The sequence below is a fragment of the Gopherus evgoodei genome, unplaced genomic scaffold, assembly GCF_007399415.2.
Source record: "Gopherus evgoodei ecotype Sinaloan lineage unplaced genomic scaffold, rGopEvg1_v1.p scaffold_78_arrow_ctg1, whole genome shotgun sequence".
NCBI classification, from domain to species: Eukaryota; Metazoa; Chordata; order Testudines; family Testudinidae; genus Gopherus; species Gopherus evgoodei.
In genome coordinates this window covers 375,897-399,723 of record NW_022060099.1, presented here as the reverse complement: position 1 = coordinate 399,723, position 23,827 = coordinate 375,897, and the positions used below count along the sequence as shown (strand labels likewise).

At 50.8% G+C, this 23,827-nt stretch overlaps 1 protein-coding gene across 2 annotated transcripts in view; it reads right to left on the bottom strand.

The window, feature by feature from the left end:
- Positions 1–7,888: 7,888 nt before the first annotated feature.
- The window catches only part of LOC115643941 (tripartite motif-containing protein 15-like), a 35,094-nt gene continuing 19,155 nt past the window's right edge, over positions 7,889–23,827 (bottom strand). Inside the window, exons 1-8 of one of the 2 annotated variants that reach the window (XM_030547957.1) lie at positions 23,493–23,570; positions 23,119–23,309; positions 20,443–20,538; positions 18,073–18,303; positions 14,911–14,933; positions 12,796–12,908; positions 11,534–11,566; positions 7,889–8,893 (exon numbers count right to left, since the gene is read on the bottom strand). In XM_030547957.1, the coding sequence (XP_030403817.1) occupies positions 8,340–8,893; positions 11,534–11,566; positions 12,796–12,908; positions 14,911–14,933; positions 18,073–18,303; positions 20,443–20,538; positions 23,119–23,298 (1,230 nt within the window). In that variant the 5' untranslated portion in view covers positions 23,299–23,309; positions 23,493–23,570 and the 3' untranslated portion in view covers positions 7,889–8,339. Of the gene's footprint in view, positions 8,894–11,533; positions 11,567–12,795; positions 12,909–14,910; positions 14,934–18,072; positions 18,304–20,442; positions 20,539–23,118; positions 23,310–23,492; positions 23,571–23,827 lie in introns of those variants that run through there. The other variant, XM_030547958.1, reaches the window with a different exon arrangement.

Below are 23,827 nucleotides of genomic sequence, written 5' to 3'. Positions count from 1 at the left end.
TCTGGAGATTTGGAAGAAATTTTCCCCACAGAGAAGTTATTCCATCACTGGTCTCTTGCACCAGCTAGTGTTGGCATGCTAAGGTGACTCTCCCTTTGCATCTCAGCAGAGTCCCTCCCCAACCCGACCCCATTAATTTCTTCCTCCCTGGTCAATATTTCACAAAATAACTGCAGCGAAATGCCTCACAAACAGGCCCCACGACCTTGATTGTGTGGTGGTGTCATAGTATCTTTCCCCAATCTGAACCTTAGAGTCCAGAAGTTGGGGTACTAGCATGAATTCCCCTAAGCTTAATTACCTGCTTAGATCTGATAAGCTGCCACCACTCAGGAATTCGAGTGCCTGGTACACTCTGGTCCCCCCAAGACCTTCCCTGGGGACCCCCAAGACCCAGTCCCTCTGGATCTTACCACAAGGAAAGTAAACCCTTTCCCTCACCATTGTCTCTCCCAGGCTTCCCCTCCCTGGGTTACCCTGGAAGATCACTGTGATTCAAACCCCTTGAATCACCACACAGAGAAGTTAAGTCTCCTGGAGAGAGAGACAGATTCACGCTCCGTGAATCTAAAACAAAGGGATTCCACCCTTCCACTCCCTTCTCCTTCCCTGTTAAGTACAGACTCAATTCTCTTGAGCCTCCACAAGGGGAAAAAAATCAGACAGGTCTTAAAAGCAAAACTTTTAATAAAAAGAAAGACCTTTTACTTTTTTCTATCTCTGCAATTTAGATGGTAAAAAGTTACAGGGTCTGTCAGCTTAAGAAATTGGAGAAACAGCCTCCTCCAATAGAAATACAATTTAAAATACTTCCAGCCAAACACACATTTGCACACAAAGGAACACAAATAAAAAGACTATACCGCCTTTCTACCTTTATACTTACAACATTGGAATAGAAGATTAGAGAGCCTGTAGGTACACGTGGTCACTCTCAGAGCCCAGAGAGAACAAAGCCAAACTCAAAAAACACAAACAAAGGCTTCCCTCCACCGAGATCTGAAAGTATCTTGTTTCCTGATTGGTCCTCTGGTCAGGTGTTGCAGGTCACTGTTTGTTAACCCTTTACAGGTAAAAGAGACATTAACCCTTAACTATCTGTTTATGACAGGTGGTTGCCTGCAGCGGACTGGTTTTGTGACCCATCAATTCCCTTCCAGTCCTGTGTCCTTGTCAACAGCAGAGAGGGGAAAAGACGAGCTTAGAGCACAGGGCTATAGGCTTCCTCGGGGTTACTTTCTCCCACAACATGTCAAACATTCTATACAATCTAGGATGGGAAACCTTTGTTATAAAGTCCCTGCAAAGACCCACGTAGCAAGAGACATTTGCAGCACACAAGAAGAGTTTTATTGGTACTACAAGGCCCAGGCAGATGGAGAAGGTGGTGGCAGAGACGATGAATGACTTACACACATACAGACATCTCGTTTCCAGAGCAGTCTCGTGGCAGCCTTGTTCCGTACCAGGATTCCAGACAGGTCAGTTCTTTGACTCCAGCGGACTCCAGATTTTTAACCCAGCACCCTCCCTGCCCAACCAAGACCTAACCAGACCCAACCAAGACCCATCCAGGCTTTGACACCATCAGTTATCAATCGGCCACAGTGAAATACTTCACGATCTTATCCCCCATCCCGGCACATCAACAGTGTACTGGGTGCTTCCGTCTGGCAGCTGGGAGACGTTTATGGTATTTGCTCCTTCCCCAGACATGAACACCAGCACCCGCCCGTCACTCTTCACCACCATCTTGGTGTTGTCCTGGATGCACTGGGGCTCTCTGGAGAACCCATTCTTTGCTTGCTCCAAGCAGGACTTCAGCCCTTTGGTCATCTCCCTCCAGCAGATCATCTTGACCATCACTTTGTCCAGGTTCTGCAGGCTCAGCACCAACATCCCACTGGGTAACTTCTCTACTGGACTGTCAAAGTTGGGGAGCTGCACCCTATAGTGGGGTGCTCTCTGGACGTAGGAGACCTGGATGGTGCTCTCGCTCTGGCCCAAGAAGAACACCAGCTCCTGCCCCTCACAGTGGATCACCAGCCGGGTCTTCTCCTGTAGGTAGCCGACCTCCCGGCTGAACGTCAGCAGCGCGTGCTCCAGACACTCCTGCATGGGGCGAGAAAGGCCACCCAGAGACGCCAACTGATCCGCACCTTGGCGATGTTCTCCACGCTCAGCACCTCCGGGCGGGTGGAAATCGAGGCACAGGGATCCATTGGTCCCTCGCACTGGTTCCAGGTGCTGCTGGCTGATGGGAATGGATGGAAACTTGGTAACAAACTCACAAGCTCTGAAAGTGGGAGAGGAAACAGGTCATGGGGTCTGAGATCTCCCTTTGAGGCACAGCTGAGATGAGTGTGTGGAGGACTCAGCCTCGTTGGGGGAATGGAGCTGGTGGAAAATGAATCGTTGGGTCTGATTTCACCCGTAATTCTACTGGAGCAATTCCACTGGCTTCTGGATTTACACCAGAGTCACTGAGATCCAAATCTGGTCCTGATCTGGGTTAACCCCCCAGCTCTGGGAGGGGAGTGGGGGCTGGTGGGTTAGAGCAGGGGGGCTGGGAGCCAGGACTCCTGGGTTCTCCCCCCGCTCTGGGCGGGGAGTGGGGGCTGGTGGGTTAGAGCAGGGAAGGATGGGGGAGCTGGGAGCCAGGACTCCTGGGTTCTGTTAGGATTTGTCTACACCTGAAGCCCAATTTGAATTAAGACTGGGTGCAAACGTAAAACGCAGTTGCTCTTCCTGACTCCGTCTAGGCCTCCTGGCATAGCAGAATCGCTCTGCAGTTCTACAAGCCCTTTTCTCCTCCTCTGCCCAGACAGGCGACAGAAACCAGGAGGAGTCTGTTACCCTTGATGGAGAAATTGAAAGTTAGGGGGGGCTGGGGGAGGGGGGTGGGGCTTGGCTACACCCTGAGGGATTTAGAAACAGCAACCTCCTGGCCAGAGACACAGGGAGGCGGGGGCCCTCGTCCATTTATCTGGCTCTCTGTCTGTCCTGGTACATTAAGCACTGGGAGGGCGGGTAAAGGTGGCATCTCAGGGCAACGAAGGAGCTGGGCACAGGGTTGGGATCCCCTGACTCCCGACCCACAGCCCCTGCTAGCCCAGCCCTACGCTCCCCCTGCTCTGCCGGTGCCCCTCACTCTCGACCTGCAGCCCATGCAGAGCTAGGCTAGGCTAGCAGGCAGCTGCGGGTTGGGAGTGAGGGGCACCGGCAGAGCTGGGGGGGCAGGGCTGGGCTAGCAGGGGCTGCAGGTCAGGAGTGAGGGGCACCGGCAGGGCTGGGGGGAGCCTTGGGCTGGAGGGGGTCAGGGGTCAGAAGCTGGGGAGGGAGCCTCCCGGACTTACGGCTGCTCCTGTGTCCAGCGGAGTCTGAGTGAGGGGAACGGGGTCCCTGTGAGATGATTCCTCCGGAGCAGGGACTTAACCTTGCACCCTGCGTCTGTCCTGTTTCCTCCTAACAAGAATGCCTGGCACCCGGCCCTGGAAGCTGCCCAGCTCTAAGCACAGATCTAGGGCTGCCCCGTCCCATCCACGGGGCCGGGCCAAGGCTCCTTCCCCTGGGATCCGTGTCTGGAGGGCCTGGGCTGGAGGGGACGATCATAGCCTGGGGGCTGCTGGTGCTGTTCATCCCCATGTGGAGCCAGCCCCCATCCCCTCAGCAGCTCTGAGCTCCAGTGAAATGTGGTGATGATTTTATTCACAAATAAACCACTTAAACAGCAGGAAATTAACCCAGGACGGCAGCTGACCCTCAGCAGAACCCTGGCCTGGCGCTCGTGTTACAGTGGGGGGGGGGGGGATCTAAGCCCCAGAAGCAGCTGCGTTTGCCCAAGAAACCACCAAAGAGGGCAGGGAGCAGCCTGAGCACAAGGGTTGCTGAGCCAGCTGGGCTGGGAGCCAGGACAAGAGCTTCCTGGCCAGGCCTCGTGGCTGGGGAGATCCGGGCACATGAGTCAATAGGAAAAACCAAGAGCCCTGATACAAAGGGAGAGAAGCTGGAGCCACGAGTGTCACGTGCCGTTGTCAACTTTGTATGTAAGAAATACAGGCCAGATGTCCTCACGCTGGTGATGTTCGCGCTCCGTGCTCCTCTCCAGGGCAGGGAAGGACACACTGTACCAGATCTGCACAGGCCAGGCCAGGCGAGCCCAGCATCGGGGGTCAAAAGCCACAGAGCTGGGTCAGGTCTGGCCCCTGTGACTTCCTTGCCAGGTCACCATGTTGCTACCACTCTTCGATCCAGCACCGCCTGCTGCCCCAGTGGCCTCCTCCCACGACATCTCCTGGGTGCTTCAGAGCGGCTGAGACTGGGGCATCCTGTGGGTCCAGTGCCAGTCCAGCCTGGGCTCACATGCCCATGTGCTGGGTCGGGCAGGAGCGGCCCCTCTGCTCCCTGCTGCCTGCCCTGGGCCGCTGGGTGTGAGGCAAGGACGGCCCCAGATGGGCAAAGCAACAATCTGTCTCTGCCCCTGCCTCCTGCAGCCCTTCACCGGCCACCTGCGGTGTCCCAGGCTCCTCGGTCCCCAGCCAGGCGGGAGCAGGGGCGCTGCCCGGGGACCGAACGTCGCAGCCGCCTCTACTGACCAGAGTCACCTCCGTACACACCGGCCCCTCAGGCTCCAGAGCCTTTTTGTAGCGCTGGATTACAAGATGATAATGAAGTGCCATCAAGGAGAAAACATCCTGTTTTTAAGGCGGTGTAGTGGGGCGGCTGCCCTGCGCCTGGGTAAACGGGTTAAAAGAGGCTGGGGCAGGCTGAGTGTGGAATCAGCCACAGCTGGGGCCGCGCCCCAATCAGGACACAGCTGGCCCTATGTCAGGGTTCCTCCCCCACTCTGAACTTTAGGGTACAGATGTGGGGACCTGCATGGACACTTCTAAGCTGAATTACTAGCTTAGATCTGGTAACTCTGCCACCAGCCAGAAATTTCAGTGTCTGGAGCACTTCCTGTCCCCCCAAAACCTTTCCCTCCCTGGGCAGCCTTGGGAGGCTTTTTCACCAAGTTCCTGGTGAACACTGATCCAACCCCCTGGATCTTAACACAAGGAGAATTTAACCATTCCCCCCTCCTTTCCGCCACCAATTCCTGGTGAGTCCAGATCCAATCCCCTTGGATCTTAACACAAGGAAAAATCAATCAGGTTCTTAAAAAGAAAATTTTTATTTTTCTTTCTTTAATTAAAAGCTATCTCTGTAAAATCAGGATGGAAAATACTTTACAGGGAAATCAGATTCATAAAGCCCAGAGGAACCCCCTCTAGCCTTCGGTTCCAAGTTACAGCAAACAGAGGTAAAATCCTCTCAGCAAAATAGGACATTTACAAGTTGAGAAAACAAAAATAAGACTAACACGCCTTGCCTGGCTGTTACTTACAAGTTTGAAACATGAGAGACTGATTCAGAAAGATTTGGAGAGCCTGGATGTACGTCTGGTCCCTCTTAGTCCAGAGAGCGAACAATGAACCAAACAAAGAGCACAGACAAAGACTTCCCTCCACCAAAATTTGAAAGCTTCTTAATCCTTTACAAGTAAAAGAGACATTAACCCTTAACTATCTGTTTATGACACCCTATATGAGGGCTGTGGGCCAGGAGCTGGAGGAGACTCTCTCCAGCTTTGGAGGGAGGAGGGCCTGGCTGACTAAGAGCAGGGGACCTGGACCTGGACCTGGACAAGGGCAAAGGGAGCTGGGTCACTCCAGCCTGGTAACACCCCCGGCTGCAGGCCTTGGCGAGGGCCTAAACAGGAACTGGTGTTGTTGAGGGGCAGCCAGGGCCTAGGCAGGGGCAGCTGCTCCAATCCACTTGCCAATGATGAGTGGCCATCACAGACTGCCGTCGGCCCCAGTGAGTGGGGGCTAGATGGTGACTGGCAGTAGCCACTGAGTCAAGGTGGGTTTAGAGGGTGGGTCTCCCTGGGAGGGGAGACTCAGATCTGTGGGTTACTGCAGTGGGCAGCACCCCAAGGTAAAGAGGCACTGGGCTCTGGGAGGGACACGGGGCCAGCAGCAGGTGAGACGCTGGCCTGCCGAGGGTGCTCTGTGCTGGCAAAAGAGCTAATTCCTGGACGACCAGCAGGAGGCGCCATGCTGGGGAGTTGTTGCATCGCTGTGGCGAGTTCGGCTCAGATTGTTCGAGAGATTCTCGAAGGACGTGGGAAAGGAAGCCCGTTTCAGGGAGAACCGCGGTGCCGGAGACACTGCGTGTCGATGGGAGAGCCGCGGATCAGGCTACTTTTGGAGTTGGTCCGTGATTTGAGGCTATTAATGCGGTAGAAATCTGGTTAACACCAACTCCCTGGCCCGGGGGGAGGCAGAAAACCAGAGGAGTCTGGATGACCCTTGATGTGGAAATCGAAAGTTAGGGGCCATCGGGAGAGGCTGGGGGGGGGTCCTGGTGATGTCCTGAGAGTACAGAAACAGCAAGTTGTGGCCAGAGACACAGGGAGGCAGGGGCCCGGGTTACTGTGTCTGTCTGTCCCCTTACAAGCCGCCTGCACTGGGTGGGGTGTTGAGTCCAAGGGGGCAGAGCTCTGGGGGGCAGGGGCTGCTGTGGGGGATGAGTCCAGGGTACTGCAGGGAGCCAGAGGGTTTGGCGGGGCTGGGTGTGGAGGGCCAGGTTCAAGGTGCTGGGAAGGAGGTGGGGACTCTGGGGGATGAGTACAGGGTGCTGGGGGAATCGGTCGTGGGCTCCCAGCTCCCCCTTTGCGCCACAGCGGAGATGAGTTTGTGCAGGACTCAGCCTCGCCGCAGGAATGGAGCCAGTGGAAAATGAACCGTTGGGGCTGCTTTTCCCTTTACTTACGCTGAAGTAAGCTGGTTTCTGGGTTTACACGGGGGAGAAGAGAACAGGGCAGGAAAAGGGAAAAGAGAGCCCCTTTGCAAAGGGCAAAGATAGACAGCACGTGGCTGAGTCAGAGAGAGGGATTCTGGAGATGGAGGCAACTTCCCAGGTTCCCAGCCCCTCAGGCTTGTTATCGCCGCCTTTGGAAGGGCCCGATCCAATGCGGTTCTCCAGCAGTGTCACAGAATTCATTTTCCTGAATCAATCCTAGAGTCCCAAGATTTTTAAACAAGACCCACCTCCCTCCCCTCCCCCTTTAACTACCTTATTATTATCTAAAAAAACAGACCCCAAGCATCTTTCCTGCCATGTAGCCCTTTCACACAGGGGCTTTAACAAAAGCTAAAACTATAAGCCCTTAGTAACAAACAACTTTTAAAAGTTTTAGACTAACCTTGGTCACTTTTCAGTAAGGACAATTTGAAGCAATTTGCTTTTTCAGCAAAGCCCCTGTTAGCAAAACCAGCGTCTGGGAGTCAGTGGGTCAGAGAGAAGAAGGCTGCTTCTTCCCTGACTTTTTAACAACTACAAGTGAAAGTTTTGTAAAGGAACAAACACTGGGACAGACAAGCCTGTCTGAAGACAGAGGCCTTTATTTAACACGTTTTGTCACGGAGTGTGGGGGAGTCCAGCCCTGCACCCCTCGTCCTGGGACCACAGTGACTCTCGGCCAGCCAGTAAAACAGAAGGTTTATTGGACAACAGGAACACCGGTTACAGCAGAGCTTGCAGGCACAGTCAGGACCCCTCCACCGAGTCCTTCTGGGCTTTCAGGGTGCTTGGATCCTAGCTAGGATACCCTGAATTCCCCCCACACAGCCCCAAGCCCAAACTCAAACTGCTTCCCTCCTGCCGCTCCCTTCCTTTGTCCCCTTCCCGGGCAAAGGTGTTGACCTTTCCCCTCCCTTACCTAGCTCAGGTTACAGGCCCTGGCATCGCCCATCCCCTAAAGTCCTCCCCTGCTCTCCCACTCCCCACACAGACAGTCCCTACTGCATCACACGTTTACATGTGTGTTTCAATAAAAAAATGAGCCTGAAGAAACACCCCAGAGTGAACCCCCCAGAACCTTAGTAACAGCTGGTTTCTATTCCCCTTATTCTGTAATCCAGTGGATCGGAGAGAAGTTTATTTTCCTCCCCACTTGGTAACAAATCCATGCAAAAGTTCTATTAAGCTTTCATTTTCTTAGGACTTCTAGATTTAAGCAGGAATTTTTCTGTTGCATTATCAGAATGTCTTTGTTTTTAAATGTTTGTAACCCGTGTGTTGAGACAGAGGTACAAGCTCCTGTGTTTGTTTTGGGTCCACAGATTACACAGCACAGGCTGGAGCTGTGGCTTTCCCTCCATGTTAAAAACAGAGAAGACTAATTAGGTGAGCCAGTGATCCATGCAAGGGGAGACAGGCTGAGTCCTCCAGGTCATAGAGATCAGGAGGAAGGGGGCTCGAGGAGCCTGTTTCATGGGGACAGGCAGGGCACCTCAGGGGCACAGTGTGAGTGGCACAAGACCATGAACCCGGAAGAACGGGCGGATCGTCTCCCCGGCGAAAGAGGCCGGCGGGAAAGTGGCGATCGACATCCCGCGACCAGCATCGAAAAATGCCACCTGCCCCCCTTCATAGTCCAGATAAACCCGGATCCTGCGGGGTGCCCAGATGTTGCGGTGTCCCCGGATCGGGTACAAGGGGATGCGCTGCGCAGGAGACGTGAGAGCCCAGTACGTTCCCCTTCTGCACCCCACAGCCCAGATCCCCTCCTCAGGGATAGAGTCGATCTCTGCCTTCCTATTCACAGACTCTCTGGCCACCCCGACATCACACATTCCCCTCCCTATCTCCACCTGCGCCCCAAACTCCACCTCCCAGTAATGGCTGCCCGAGCTGAATCCCTCACAGCCCAGCACACAGGGCCAGCTGTCAAATCTCTCAGGGTTGTTGGGCAGGTCCTGCTGTGTGACTCCCCAGCTCACACCTTTCCGATCCGCAGACAGGATGAGTCGGGGATGGGCCGTGTCTGGATCCAGGGTCACGTTCGCTGCAGAGAGAGAATCAGAGCGTGAGGGGCAGAGCCAGGGCCGGCTCTAGTGATTTTGCCGCCCCAAGCACGGCGGCACACCGCGGGGGGCACTCTGCCACTTGCCGGTCCCGTGACTCCAGTGGACCTGCCACATGCACGCCTGCGGGAGGTCCACCAGAGCCGCCTGCCGCCCTCCCGGCAACTGGCAGAGCACCCCCCGCGGCATGCCGCCCCATGCACGTGCTTGGCGCGCTGGGGCCTGGAGCCGCCCTGGGCAGAGCTCAGCCCCAGGGCAGGGTCTGATCATGTCGGTGACAGAACCTGCCCCAGCTGGGGAGTGAACCAGGCAACCTCCCCACTCCCGGATTTACCCACCTCTGCATGGGGGGCAGCGCTGAGATCTCAGCCGTGGGCAGGGGGGATTCACACCCTGACAGAGCCAGTTCAGGGACAGAGTGAAAAAGGATCAGCTCAGCTGAGCCAGGCCCCCAGACCCAGAGTCTGAGCCTCAGTGATTCCATCCTTGTGCTTGGGGGGAAGATGAGGGCGGTCAGAGGGAGGTGGTTTTAAGCCACCTTTGTCCTTCCTTTAGTCTCCCCGGCCCCTCGTTCCAGGGGCCTCAGGTCTGCGAAGCAGAGTCAGCCAGAGTGTGACGCCTCGTGTCTGTGCCCCCAGCAGAGCCGTCCCTTGGGGAGGGTGAATTGGGGTGACCGCACCGGGCCCTGCGCTTTGGGGGGCTCCACAGGCTGGTGTGACTGGCTGGCGTGGTCGGTCCCAGAAGAGACGAATCTGTCATTTCTGCCACGGACCCTGCACCCCCTAGGGCCGGCCCTGACCCCCAGCATGGCCCCAACCCACTGCTACAATAACAGCTGGGGGCAGAGTTGCTGTAGAGCCCCTCTGCCAACTTCACACGGACGGGGGTGGTTGCCTGGCACCGGAACTATTTTCTGGAGATTGTTTCCAGGCACATCAAGGCCCCTTTGCTCAGACAAAGCAGCACAAAAGGGCCTGACAATCAGGCCCTGGAACCTTTCCCCACCCATCATCATCACCCCACCCCTACCCCACTGCCCTCAGTTCACCCTCCCAGCAATCACTCTCTCTGCTCAGAAGCCACCAGCAATACAGCCCCCTCCCCAGTCCATCATCCCCCTGCTCACTTCAGACCCCTGCAGCTCCCAGGTCATAATAAAGCCCCCCACCCCCCGCCTCATCTCTGCTCCTCCTAGGGCTCTTCACCCTCCCTAGGCTTGGGGGCTACAGTGGGCGCCACTCTCCCACTTCCCAGGCCGGCAGGGGAGCAGCCGCACTGGGGTGGTGACAGCAGGAGCCCCAGCCGCGCCCAGGGCACTAACAGGATTTCTAAGTAAAATTAAGCCTCAGTTTTAGAGCTCTCAAATGTCGGGATTTTTTTTTCAGCCACAGCTCTATGGTGAGATCATGAGTGAGGCTTAATTTTACTCAGAAATCGCATCTCTCACGATTCATTCCTGAGAGTCGGCATGTCTGTGAATAGCTGATGTCTACCGAACCCCTTCTGACATTTTTAACATTTTTTCTTTTGACTTATAAAGTAGAGATGAAACAGAAATGTCTATTTTTGTATGTTGAATTTTCCCATTCTTCATTGTTCCACTTGTGCATTTGCTAATTGTCACGGAGTCCCCGGGCGATGCTCTGGAACTGCTCCCCACCAAGCCAGGCAGGACTCTGGGGAGCCTCCTCTCCCTTGGAGCAGACTTGTTCAGGGCAAGAAGCTCACACGTCTTCACCTCCTGGGTCTCTCCTTGGAGCATTCAGCATCCTCTGCCCCTCCGTGCGCTTCCCACAGCGAGTCCACCCCAGCGGGGTCCTGGGGAAGCCACCAGGTCCTGCACCCCAACTTTGCAGTCAGACGTGACTCTCAGCCAGCCACTAACACAGAGGTTTATTCGATGACAAGAACAGGGTCTAAAACAGAGCTTGTAGATACAGCGAACCGGACCCCTCGGCCGGGTCCATTCTGGGGGGCAGTGAGCCAGACCCCCACGTCTGCCCTCAGCCAGCTCCAGACTAACCACCCCTCCCAGCCCCTCCTCTCTGCTCAGCCCCTTTTCTGGGCCAGGAGGTCACCTGATCCCTTTGTCTCCAACACCTTCAGCTGGCACCTTTGCAGGGGAGGGGCCCAGGCCATCAGTTGCTAGGAGACAGAGTGTCAGGTGCACTGGCCCTTTGCTCTGCCAGATACTTAAGAACTGCCATGGGGACACTGAGGCACCAACACAGTATTCAGAGCAAACATTAAGAACATTCCTAGTTCGTCACACTAATAATACTATTGCCAGGGGATGTGATGTATGTGCAGAAAGAGTTCTGAGAATGAGATGAGATGTTCCTCTATGATTTTCCAAAAGGCTCATTTTTAAACTCTTATATCTCTGCACTCATACACTGCTTGCCCCCCACACACACACCCCAGCCCATCTGGGTAACTCAACCATTAGTTACAAATTCTAAGAGAGAAAAGAATCAACTTTTCTGTTTTTAGGAAAGATCTGGGCAGTAATATGGTGTTCAGCTCCTGTCAAATGGAAAATTGAAACAAAACCTGAACTGCCAATGAGCTAGCGTAATTCATAGGAAAGTTTTCACTTCTCCTTTATACGAGAAATTTACCTTTGTCCAACCGGCACCTAGACGACAGTGAGTCTGGAGGAAGAAATGGAGGAAAAAGACGAAATGTCAGGTTGTCGTGTTTAGGGATATATTCACATTGTTAATGTTCTAACACAAAAGCAAAATGAAAAGAAAACAAACTTTATGAAGTTCTAGTTAAGGAGGTTAAGTGCAATTCAGACCAGTACAAACCATTACAAACATCACTAAAAAATAACCACAAACATTAAAAACTAAGGACATGACCTAAGGTTACATGACAGACCCAGAGATGTTTTACCAGCAATTCAAAACCTCTGGCTGACCCATGACAGCTGACTTGGGCTCGCAGGGCTCAGGCACTGGGGCTGTTTCATTGCGGGGTAGATGCTCAGGCTTGGGCAGAGGCCTGGGCTGTGGGACCCTGTGACGGGAAAGGGTCGCAGAGCCCAGGCTCCAGCCCGAGCCCGAACCTCATGAGCTGGAGTCAGCGGACATGGGCCAGTCACAGGTGTTTAATTGCTGTGCAGACAAACCCTCTGAAACCAACACATCATTCAGAGACAGACCAACACACAGACACTTTTTCACGGATTAACATTCAATGATTAGTACTTAGTAAATCTGGCTCATCCTTCCTGGCAGCCCTGGGGGTCTCATTCTCTCCAGCTCAGGAGGATAAAAGGTGGAGAATCTCTAAAGCAGGGACGGGGAACCTATGGACCATGGGCCAAATCTGTCCTGTTGCTAAATTTCATCTGGTCCACAGCACCCCTCCCCTCCCCGCTGTGGGGATGGAGCTACAAGTGCCGATTCACCCTGCTGTGTGTGTGGATGGGTGGGAACCCCGAGCCTCCATGCCCCGTCTCCGTCCCCCTGCGGGTGAGTGGCATGCAATTTATTTTTTTGTGTGGGTCAATGGCCTGTGATAAAAAAAGGTTCCCCACCCCTGCTCTAAAGCAAGAGAGGGACTATGATGACACCGGAGGCCTTGCAGACAAAAAATCCAAACATATATACTGCAAGAACAGTGAATTCAGCAGGAAGCTCAAACTCACATTAATGTTCATAGCTGCTAGGAAAGGAAACCCGCAGGGAGTCCGAATGTAGGCCCCTAACCCAGCGTGTGTGTGCTGTACCCAGAGCTGAGCAGGGAATTCACAGGTTCCAAATGATTAGCTGACTATCTCAGTCCACAATCATTGTCCCGAAGAGATTTCCCCAGCTCTGTCAATTAGCAGTGTAACATAGGTGAGAAAATTCCCCAGGTGACTGGTTATTACCTTTGAATTTCTTCATTATGGTCTCCACAGATGCATTTCTTTGAGACGATTCCCAGATTCTCCATTTCAGCTCAGAAGAAAAGGCCTCTGGGTTCTGAAACTCTCTCACACACCTGAAGAACAACCCAGTGTTACTCGGTGTGGAGTTCTTTCATGTTTGTATTTTACTAAAATGTATTTTATTCTAGTGAATATGCTCTCTCCCTTTGCACCTGCCTCAAATGCAAGTGATGGGGGAATGGTGCAGAGAGGAGCGAGCAGGTGGCAGGGTCTCAGGGGAAGAGGCGGAGCAGGGGTGGGGCCATTGTTTGGGCACCAGTGGCACCCCACTTCTGGGGAGCTTCAAATGTTACTGCCTGTTGATGTCTTTAAATCTAGACTGACTGGCTTTCTGGATGGTGCCTTAGTCAACACACGCTAGGATTTAGTTAAGTACAAGTTATTAGGCTGAACACGGGAATAACTGGGTGAAATTTAAGGACCTGTGATACATTGGCACCGACTCTGTGGGTGCTCCGGGGCTGGAGCACGCACGGAAAAAGAAATGGTCAGTTTCCTAGCACAGGAGTTCTCAGCTTACAAAGGCCAGTGTGTGTCCACTCCCTACTGAGGGACGGCAAACGACTGAATGAACCTGCCCTGCCCAGGGAGCCTTGAGCAGTGCGAGTTGGTGCAGTTCTGGGGGGCAGGGCTGGAACTGGGGGAAACTGGCTGGCGCCTTCTATTGCTGGTTCATCAATGGCTGGGAGATGATTCATGTAATGCAGCTGGGCGGGTCCCTGCCTGTAGGTGTCTGTGTCAGCGCAGGGTCTGTCAGGCCTGTAGCTTAACATCAGCATCATGGGGCGAGAGGCAGGCCAGGTTGGGGATTTGAGGGCTCAGCAGTGCCACAGTCCAGGCTGCGCCCCGGGAACCCATCACACTGATGTAAATCTCGCTTGTGGCAAATTAAACCGATTCCTTCTTGTTCTGCCCTCAGGGGACGTGAAGAACAACTGGTCATCGCTCTCTGTAGAACAGCCTCAGACATAGTTCCCCTACCAGCCACTGATGGAGCGGCATTGCCTGGGCAGTGGGACCAGAGAGACTCTACACCCAAACCGTTTAGTGACCTGGCTGGAGGCTGAGTTGCAAAGAGGAAGCTGCAGCTCTTGGGGTGAGAGATGAGGCTGCAGAGTGAGAGAGAGACAACGGGGGGAGAGACGCAAGGGGAGGGCTTGGCCCTGGAAGAGCTAATCCCCAGAGCAGCCAGGAGGAGGCAGCACCTGTGGTGACTACAGCAACCTGGGACAACATCCCACAATGACATTTGCCTTTTTCACAAGAGCATCACACTGCCGCCTCCTTTTCTGCGTGATCCACTTCAACCCCCAGATCTTTTTCCGCAGTCCTGCTGCCTCCCCGGTGATTCCCCATTTCCTAGTTGTACATTTGATTTTTCCTTCCAACGTGCAGCACTTTGTCTCCATTGAATGTTCCCTTCAATTGATTTTAATCCTTCCTCCCTCCGCCCTTTGTCTCATGTGTCTGTTTAGACTGTAACCTCCCTGGGGCAGGGACTGTCTCTGTCTGTGTGTCTGTGCAGCACCCAGCAGGTTGGGCCCTGGTTTTGGCTTGAGCCTCCAGGCACTGCCATAGCACTGCTGATAACAGCACGTTATAAACTCCTCGAGCAGGGAACGTCTCTTCTATCGTATCTGTGACCATGCCCAGCACACGGCTACAGCTCACTGCGTAATTAGAAACAATTAATAAACAACTCATTGAATAGTCATCAGATGGCCCTGACTTTCCATCCCTACCAGCCTAGGTGGAGTTTGGAGTCTGTGACCTAGAAATGAAAAGCTCATTCTCCAGCCCCAATCCCCTGAGGTCTCCATTCCTCCAGCCACACTACAAATAACACCCTGTCTGTAGGTCAAACACTCTTTTCTCAGGCTGCTCTGTTCTGGAGTCTAGTCAAAATGACAACAGCTCCAAGATTAGATTTAACTCAGAGTGATTGGGAACCAGCTCCACACTCTGCGCTGCTGGACCGTGGGGAGCCAGGTCTCATGTCCAAAATCCCTTCCCTGCACTGAGAAGTGAAAGGGAGAGTGAGAAGGAGCCTCCTACCTGCTCAAGGTGCCTTTGATGTCCTAGAGGGGAGAGATAAAAGGAAATTCAGTCCCATCTCTCACACTAAGGATCCCTCCTGCTCTGGAGGGGACTCACTTTGTCTTCACAGTTTGAGGTTCAAAGAGAAAATTATTTGTTATTTATTAATGCAAACAAAAGCATTAAATGTGCTGCCTTTGCTCTTTTGGATAAGGGCTCTGACTGCAGGAGCTGGGCCCAGGAAGTTTCTATAAGGAGGCACACAGGCTCTCTGTGGAATGACATTTGGATGACCACCCGGCACATGGAATCAGAGGGCTCAGTCTTGCAATGTGCTGAACAAGGATCTCCCTAACACTCACAGGTTTGGGGAAGATCCCCTCCTGCAGACTCCAGTGGGTCCAGAGGGAGGGATGCCCCCATACTGTGCTGCTCCCATGCTATAAACTCTGTCACCACTTAGTATTCTGAAGGCCCGTCCTGTGGACTTCTTGACATGCACAGGAAGCTGGGGCTGTGTGAGAATAATGGGTGTGGGGGACAGAGTAACACAGGGCCAAACACTATCCTGCATGCCAGGTTCAATGCAGGAAATCTGAGGAGTGAAAACACCTGCGCACAACAGATACTGGTTGCAACAGAGAATCTGGCTCTAGATATCAGCTAGAGATATCCAGGATGGTATGTTTTATTTCTTGCCTTTTTTCCTTTTTTTGCTAGTGTACGCTGAGCCAGGATGAGCTCTACCCTGACATCTGGGGGTGAATTGTGGTGAGTTGTGGAAAAGAACTTCAGAGGCTGATCTTGTTTGCATAGGCACAACCACCCTGCCTAGCATGAGCCCACAGCAGCCCAAATGGTCACTTTGGCTGCTGCGGGATCCCCAGTTTCTCTGTTATTGGGGTAAGAAGAATAAAGTGTTGTTACCCTGATTATGTGAATCAAGGACAGTGGAACTGTTTTATGACAGAGGGACTCGCCATCAACTAAGTAGCACTTGCTAAACAAGGGACATGAGTTCCAAAACCCAGTGAATTGAGAGGTAGGTAGGTCTGCTTATCTATCTGACAGTATGGGCCCTGTTTGAGGCTCATCCTTCCTGCACTGTGGAATATCAGGCCTAGTTTTAATTCTATTAAGAGTCTAGTTACAGGCTGCTGAGCTGAATTCACTTTGGGCTACTGATGCACCAGCACTGAGGCTCCCCTACTACCAGCTGAAATCATTAAAGAACTAAAATTACTAAGAGCTGAAATTGCTGGGGGCTGAGATGGTGGGGGCTGGAGATATATTACTGCGTGACTGGTGGAGCAGAGCATGTTTGTGGGACAATTGGAGCAGCTCATGGGACAGCTGGTGGAGCAGAGCAGCTGGCAGAACAGCTCATGGTGAAGGCTAGAGCAGAACCCTATGGAGAGGCAGGTCAGTCAGTCTCGGACCACGTAAGGTGCCCCTTAACAACCCTGCGCCGCACCCCCCATCCTCCCATTTCCATGCAGGCTGGGAGGTAAAACTCCACAGATAAACTTTTGAACTCTGTGGCTGCACTGACCAGGGACAGAGACTTTTAGGTTGTTGAACTTTTGGGACTTTGGGGGATTTTTTGGGTTGCTGAATGTAAGACACTGAGGGGAAAAGGACACTGCCAGACTTACTTGGGGGTGGGTCTTTTGCTCATGGTTTGTGTTATAATCCTGTTTGTGGTGTTTCCCCAACATAATGCTGCATTGTTTCCCTCCTTCATTAAAAGGATTTTGCTACACTCAGACTCGGTGTTTGTGAGAGGGGAAGTAATGCCTCTTAGCCCACGTCCAGACTAACCCGCGGCATCGGCGGGTTAAAATTGATTGCTCGGGGATCGATATATCGCGTCTAGTCTGGACGTGATGTATCGATCCCTGAGCGCGCTTACATCGATTCCGGAACTCCATCAACCCGAACGGAGTTCCGGAATCGACACGGAGAGCCGCGGACATCGATGCTGCGCCGTCCAGATGGGTGAGTACCTCGATTTTAGAAATTCGACTTCAGCTACGTTATTCACGTAGCTGAAGTTGCGTATCTAAAATCGATTTTAATACCTTAGTCTGGACGTGGCCTTAGAGATGCCCTGGGAGTGGTATGTAATTGTCTCAGGTCACCAGGTGGGGGCTCGAGCTGGTTTTGCATTGTGTTATTGAAACAGAACCCCTAGATACTGAACCCGGCCCTTGTTGCTGCCAACTCAGATGGGCAGGGTTACACTAGTTAGAGGCATTTTTTGAAAAATAAAATCATCAGAAGGCTTTTGGAATTGTAATGACTACTTACACGTTCAGGCTACCATAAGTAACTAACAGCTTCCCTATCTAACTTTAGCTCTGGCAGACAAGATTATCACAGCCTCAGACCTCATGTATCAATTTTAAAGCCAATATTTTCCCTTTTTCTGATATCTAGGAAAAGTGGCAAAATCTGGCTTTAAATGGAATCTTAGCTTCAATTTTAGCTATTTCCATAATTAAAGACTGGTTCCATCTTTAACCTTTTGGCGTTAGCGTTTGGAACACAGGAAATGCCAGACTGGCTCAGACCGGGCGTCCATCTAATCACTATTCAGTCTCCAAAGGTGGACAGTGCAAGATGCTTCAGAGGAAGGTGTCAGATAATCTGCCTCCTACATTCTCATCCTTCTTTCTAACAGTTAGTGACTGGCTGAAGCAATGAAGCATGAGGTTTAAGATCACTCTGCGTATTCTTGTTATCCATATAAATATCTGATCACTTTTTGAGTTTGGCTAAATGCTTGGTCTCAACGACAAATTACGTGATTTGTGAAAAAGCGTTATTTGCATCAGTTTTGATTTCTTCACTTTCTAATTTTATTGAATGTCCCTTTGTTCCTGCATTATGAGACAGTCAGAACAGAGTTTGGAGTTGGCCATTTTTGGAGGAGTTTTCTCCCAGTAGAATTCAAAAGAAGAATTTCTTTTCATTTAGGGCTCAATCCAATGCTCGTTGTACTCAGGAAGTATATTTCCATTGACTTTACTGGGCATTTTATCAAGCCCTTAAGGAACAATAATGTATATTGTAGCAATATTGTACGTTCTGACCATTCAGTCCTACACTCAAAAGTGAAGGCTTAGGAGACTTTCTTGCCCTGTGAAAAGTTCTGGGGTGTTTCTAACACTGTCTCACCTGCAGGAATTCACTCGCTGGCTGCTGGCTCTTCTGCTCCATCTCACTGATCAGGGAACTGAAAGAGGATAGTTCCTCAGATATTTTGACAACATACTCAGCCCTCCCCTTTTCAATTTCCTGATTCAGCTCTTCCAACTGGGCCAGCCGGAGTTGCTCTTGTTCCTCCAAAAACTGGCGCAGTTGCTGAAATTCAGATACAATCTTCTGCTTCTCAGTTTCTAGCTGTTTCTGAAATGACGAGATACAAACAGAGAAAGCACAGGTCAAGGACAAGACTACAGAGTCAGCCATGGGACATTTTATGCACGAGGCAGCATGTATTGCAACGCCACAGAATTTAACTCCTGATATTTTATGGAGAACATACTCTATGCTCAGTAGACGGAAGATTTTCCAATAGATTTTCAAGAGTCCTAACTGGTGTTTAGAATATGAATTTTTCTTGCATGATGTGGATAATCTGTGATCAGTGGCTTCTAGAGAACCAGATCCTTCCAATAACAGGAGGCACAGCAGGTGTGGGATTCAGAACTGACTGGCAAGGATTATTTTAGTGGAGGAAACAGCAGAACTGGGGAACACAAGCTGTCCACAAAATACAGAGAGACATCAAGGGGCTTTTAAAAAAAAGTACTACAATTTGAGCTCCATCATTTGCCGCCATGAGTTCTGAAAACAGTTTTCGATACATAAAATTTGACTCACCATAAATCTTGGATTTTAAGCCACACAGTGACCTTGAACACAAATTGGGTTGCTGGGAAGACCCCTTTTTACACATGCAAATCTGAGTTTGCGGGTTGGTTAGGGATGAGTGCGTGTGAACTGGACAGACGCCCATGAATTCATGCTGTTTCTGGAGCACTCTCTGGCCTCAGATACTCTAGGAGCAAAGAAATCAGACCAGATCTGGACCCAGATCTTCTCCATGGCAATGTCTAGCAGCGATACCATTAAGGGCTTGTTCCAAAGCTCACTGAACTGAACAGGAGTCTTTCCAATGACGTCCTTGTGCTTTGTTTTAGGCACTAAGTGAACCTCCTCCTCTGGGGCAGGAGATTCCTAGAGCAGCTGCACTGATTGTCCAGCTGTGGTTCTCTCTGTTCAAAGTGCAGCTGGCCAAAAAATTGGAGGGTGGGGGAATTTGCAAAAATAATTGAAATTTAAGCGCTGTTTCCATTTCTCAGTTTTCAAAATGGAACTTCTTTTGATTTGTTTGAAAAATGTCAGAATAACGTTTGAAAAATGTCTCATTTTTCTTTTTTCCCTTTTCCCCAAATGGAACAAATTGAGGGTTCATTTCCCCTCATTTTTCTTTTTAGTACTTCCTCTCTGTACCTCTTCAAAAGAGCTCCCAGTTTTGAAAAAGTGGCAAAAAGGAAAAGGAAAAACTAAGGGGAAAAAACCTGGAAATTATTCACTTTAGTGCACTCAGGAGAAAAAAGGACTAAAAAGAGAAAGAAAGAAAGAGATAAACAACAAACGAATGTTTTAAAATTTCTCAGCTTTTTAAAAGCAAAATGAAAATTTCAGTTTGAAATGACACAAAAATGTTTGTTTCATTTTGAAATTTCCTGTCAAAAAATTGAAAAATTTGTTGCAAGTGACTTTTTCCCATGAAAAAAATTGTTTTCTACTAATCCCCTTTTATGTGCAGGAAGCTTTTTTTGGTTGCAACTTTTCAACCAGCTTTAGTTGAAAGACTAAAGGAGAAACTACTGGTAAGTAAAGAAATTACACTCGAATTAGCAGTGAAAGTATTTGGATGATTAAAGCTCGCTCTTTAATGCTTCATTTTCCTGCTTATTCTCGATTAAAGAGAACAGTTTTTCTTTACAATGGGAAGAAAGAAGTGATCATCTTTCACGGGTGAGAACGTGTTACTCACTATTCCTCTGATGACACTCAGACTAAGCAGTGGATTGATAATGTGGTCTGGTCCACACTAGGCAGGTAAATCGATTTAAACAGCGTTAAATCGATTTAACTCTGTACCCGTCCACACTACAAGGCACTTTAAATCAATTTTAAGGGCTCTTAAAATCGATTTCTGTACTCCTCCCCAACGAGAGGAGTAACCCTAACATCGATATTACTATATCGATTTAGGGTTAGTGTGGACGGAAATTGAAGTTATTGGTCTCATTCCTTTAATGTAGCTACCCAGAGTGCACCGCTTTGGAAATCGATGGTAGCCTAGGACCATGGACGCACACCACCGAATTAATGTGCCCTAGTGTGGACGCATAAAATCGATTTTATAATATCGGTTTTATAAAACCGGTTTTAGTAATTTCGATTTTATGCTGTAGTGTAGACATACCCTGTCACTGTGCACATCTGCATCTGAGTAATAACGGCACCTACCAGCAGTTCCTGGCATTTATCTTCCCCACTCAGTTTAAATGACAGAATCTCTTCTCTCTCTTTCTTCAAAATCTCCAAACGGCTCTGAATTTGTTTCTAACAAAAGAAAAACTGGTTTAGTTTTGGTTGTTTTTGGAGGATTTCCCCCCATTTATTTACATTTGCAAGAATGTCAGATACATAATAAAATGGGTGAGTGCTCTAACCACAACTATTCAGTCAGTCTCAGGCTTGTGGCCTTTCTCTCTGGCCCAGATGACATTTTATCCCCAGTGGAACAGCTTCTCCAGGGGAGAGGGAGGGAGCCCCACATCACAATACCCATGGGTAGGGCACTCCCCTGAGAGATGGCAGATCCCTATACCAATCTCTTCTCCTCATCAGGTGGAAGAGGGATTTCAACCAGTGTTTCCTACTTCCCAGGTGGGTACCCTAACCCCTGGGCTAAGAGTTAGGAAGGAGGCTGCCTCTGTGTGTATCAACTTGTGGGGCCTGAAGTGGCAGGTGTGTTCATAGGCCACCTACCAGGTTGGGCCCCACACTCTACCTAGGCAGCCGAACGCCTCTCTTCCTCCAGACTGTGAATTGCTCTAGGGCTTATGTGGGAAATAGGTGTCTGGATGTCTAGAGGGAGCCAGCACTGCAGTGTGTATGTCTAGAAATATAGAGATGGTGTAAAATGTGGAACGAGCCAGAAAGGCCCAGACCAACATTTTAGTCACTAACATTGTTGCAAAACCCATCAGGTGCTTTTACAGACAGTTAAGAACAATATTTTAGTGATGAGAACAGACTCATAACACATTGTGCTCCTGGGGGAATTCTGCACCGCTGCACAATGCAAGATTTTGCAAAAATTAATATTGGGCACCAAAAATTTCCTTTTTCCCCACAGAAATGGGCTGCAGAGACGTTGGCCACCACTAGGGGCTGCTGGATTTGGCAGAGCCCAGATCTGAAATAGGGACAATGCTGGGGGAGGGAACTGGAGAGTTCCCAGCAGCTGTTGCAGTTGCCAGCCCACCCTGAGGGCAGGGAGGAGGCAGCAGCAGACAGGAAACTCCATGCAAGCCGGGACCCAGCATGAGGCTGTTTCTCCTTCTGGATCCCTGGGCTCTGTGCGAGACGGGCTGTGAGTGTCTGTGCCAGGGGGAACCTCCCAGCTGGGCTCTGGGGGGGACGGGCTGTGAGTGTCTGGCCCCCCGGCTGGGCTCTGGCAGGGAGGAGGCAGAGAAGCAGGAATTGGGCTGTTTTCAGGGTTTCTTTAACTCTCTACCCCTGGGGGAAAATTTGTGTGTGTCTGTATTGTTACACACACAGACTTGTTGACAGGTATTTTGAAATAAATTACCAAAATAATTGAAACTGGTGTGATTGTTTAGTGTTATTTTGACAAACAAAATTTGCAGAATTTTAAAATATTGTGCGCAGAGTTTTAAATGTTTTGGTGCAGAATTCCCCCAGGAGTAACATTGTCACTAACTCATTTTGGCTCAAAACCATATTTTAAACAGCAATAAATAAATAAATGAATAAAATAAATAAAACTTAAAAGACCTCGGGGACAATATTTTACCACTGAGAACTGATTCCTAGCACGCTGCCATTAACCTTTTCCAGCGCAGAGCCAGTTTCTAAACACCTAGAAGGACCTGGGGCACAGGGTTCTGGAGTGGCCCAGAGGCTGAAATGTGCAATCAGAGCACATTGCCTTGTGGACAATATTGTACCACTGAGACCTGATTAACAGCTGACTATCATTAACCTCTTCCAGCCCAGAGCCAGTTTTTGAACGCTGATAGGAACCAGGAATACACAGTTGCGAAGTGGCAAAGGGACAAAATTTATACAAATAGCTCATTACCCTGAGGACAGTAGTTTAGGAGTAAGAACTGATTAGCAGCACACTTTTGTTAACCCATTCCAGCCCAGAACCATTTTCAAACCCAGGAGGAGCCTGAACCGTCAGTTCTGAAGTGGCTCGGGGGACCAAAGTTTCACATACAGGTGAGACTGATACAATGGTAATGAGAAACTCATCTGAATTGACCTTTAACCCGGGGTTTTCAGGGGATAATTCGTTTATTACTAAACCCATCGAGAATATTTGGTTCCACAGTGGCACAGGAAAACACCAGCCAAACCGGCCTTTCACTGCCTGCTCTGTGCAATGAAGGATTAATTATTAATAAAACCCTCTGTTCTGAAGTGAAGGGGGGGGGGGATGAGTTGTTTGTCTCCTGCTGCCTGGCTCTGAGTAAAAAGTCTGAGTCTCTCTTGCTCCTTTTTGCTTTGCAGCTGATTTGCTGCTTCTCTCTATGTACTTCTGTGTACCTACACAGCACAACACATGCACACAAGATGTTCTGTCGTTCCTAGCAGGATCTGTGGCCCAGGTCGGCAGCAGTTCCCAGCAGTTCCACTGTAACAGCACTGGGCTGTAGGTTGTACATTTCAGCCCCTGGGAATTCAGAGCTGACTTTTCTGGGTCCTTATTGGTGTTAAAAATGGTTTGGGGCAGGACCAGGTTAATAACGGTGTATTATGTCTGTTCTCATTGCTGAAGTATTGTGCGTAAGGGAGTCTAACCGTATCCACTGGTTTTTGCCATAATTTTTTTTTTTATTAAAATGCTGTTCCTGGCCATTATAGTTTTACCGTCCTGTGATTTCTTACCTTGTAATCCTCAGCAGCCTTCTCTATGGGAAGCACGGTGTGTTCTCTGTGATTTCCGGACAGGTGGCAAACCACACAAATGGATGTTTGATCCTCTTCGCAGAAGACATCTAAAGCCCTCTGGTGTTTTTCACACACTGTCCCAACTTCTGCTTCTTTTGCTGACTCCAGTGTCAGCATCCTGGCAGCTTCTACAATAGGGTTACCATATTTCAACAATCAAAAAAGAGGATGGGGAGCCCCGTCCCCAGCTAATCCCTCCTACTTCCCGCTTCCTGACTGCCCCCCTCAGATCCCTCAGCCCCCCACTCCCTGTCCCGTGACTGCCCCCTCCAGAACCCCCCCTGCTCCTTCTCCACCCCCCACCCACTTACCCTGCCACCCGGAGCAGTGTGTCGGGCTCCACGGGGAGCAGCAGAGGAGGAGGAGGAGGAGGAGAAGAGGAAGGGGAGGGGAGGAGGAGAAGAGAGAGGGGAGGGGAAGGGAAGAGGAGGAGAAGAGGGAGGGGAGGAGGGACAGAGTGGGGGGGGAGGGAGAGGAGGGGAGGGGAGGGGTTCGAGAGCTGCCAGAGGCCACTGATCTGAAGCTGCAGGGGAGGGGGAAGCAGCAGTGGCGGGTGGGGGAGCCTCTGGCTGCCGCAGCCCCATGCAAGCGGCTCAATCCGGCCAGCTCTGCGGGGGGGGGGGGGGGGCGGGAATCCCGGACACTT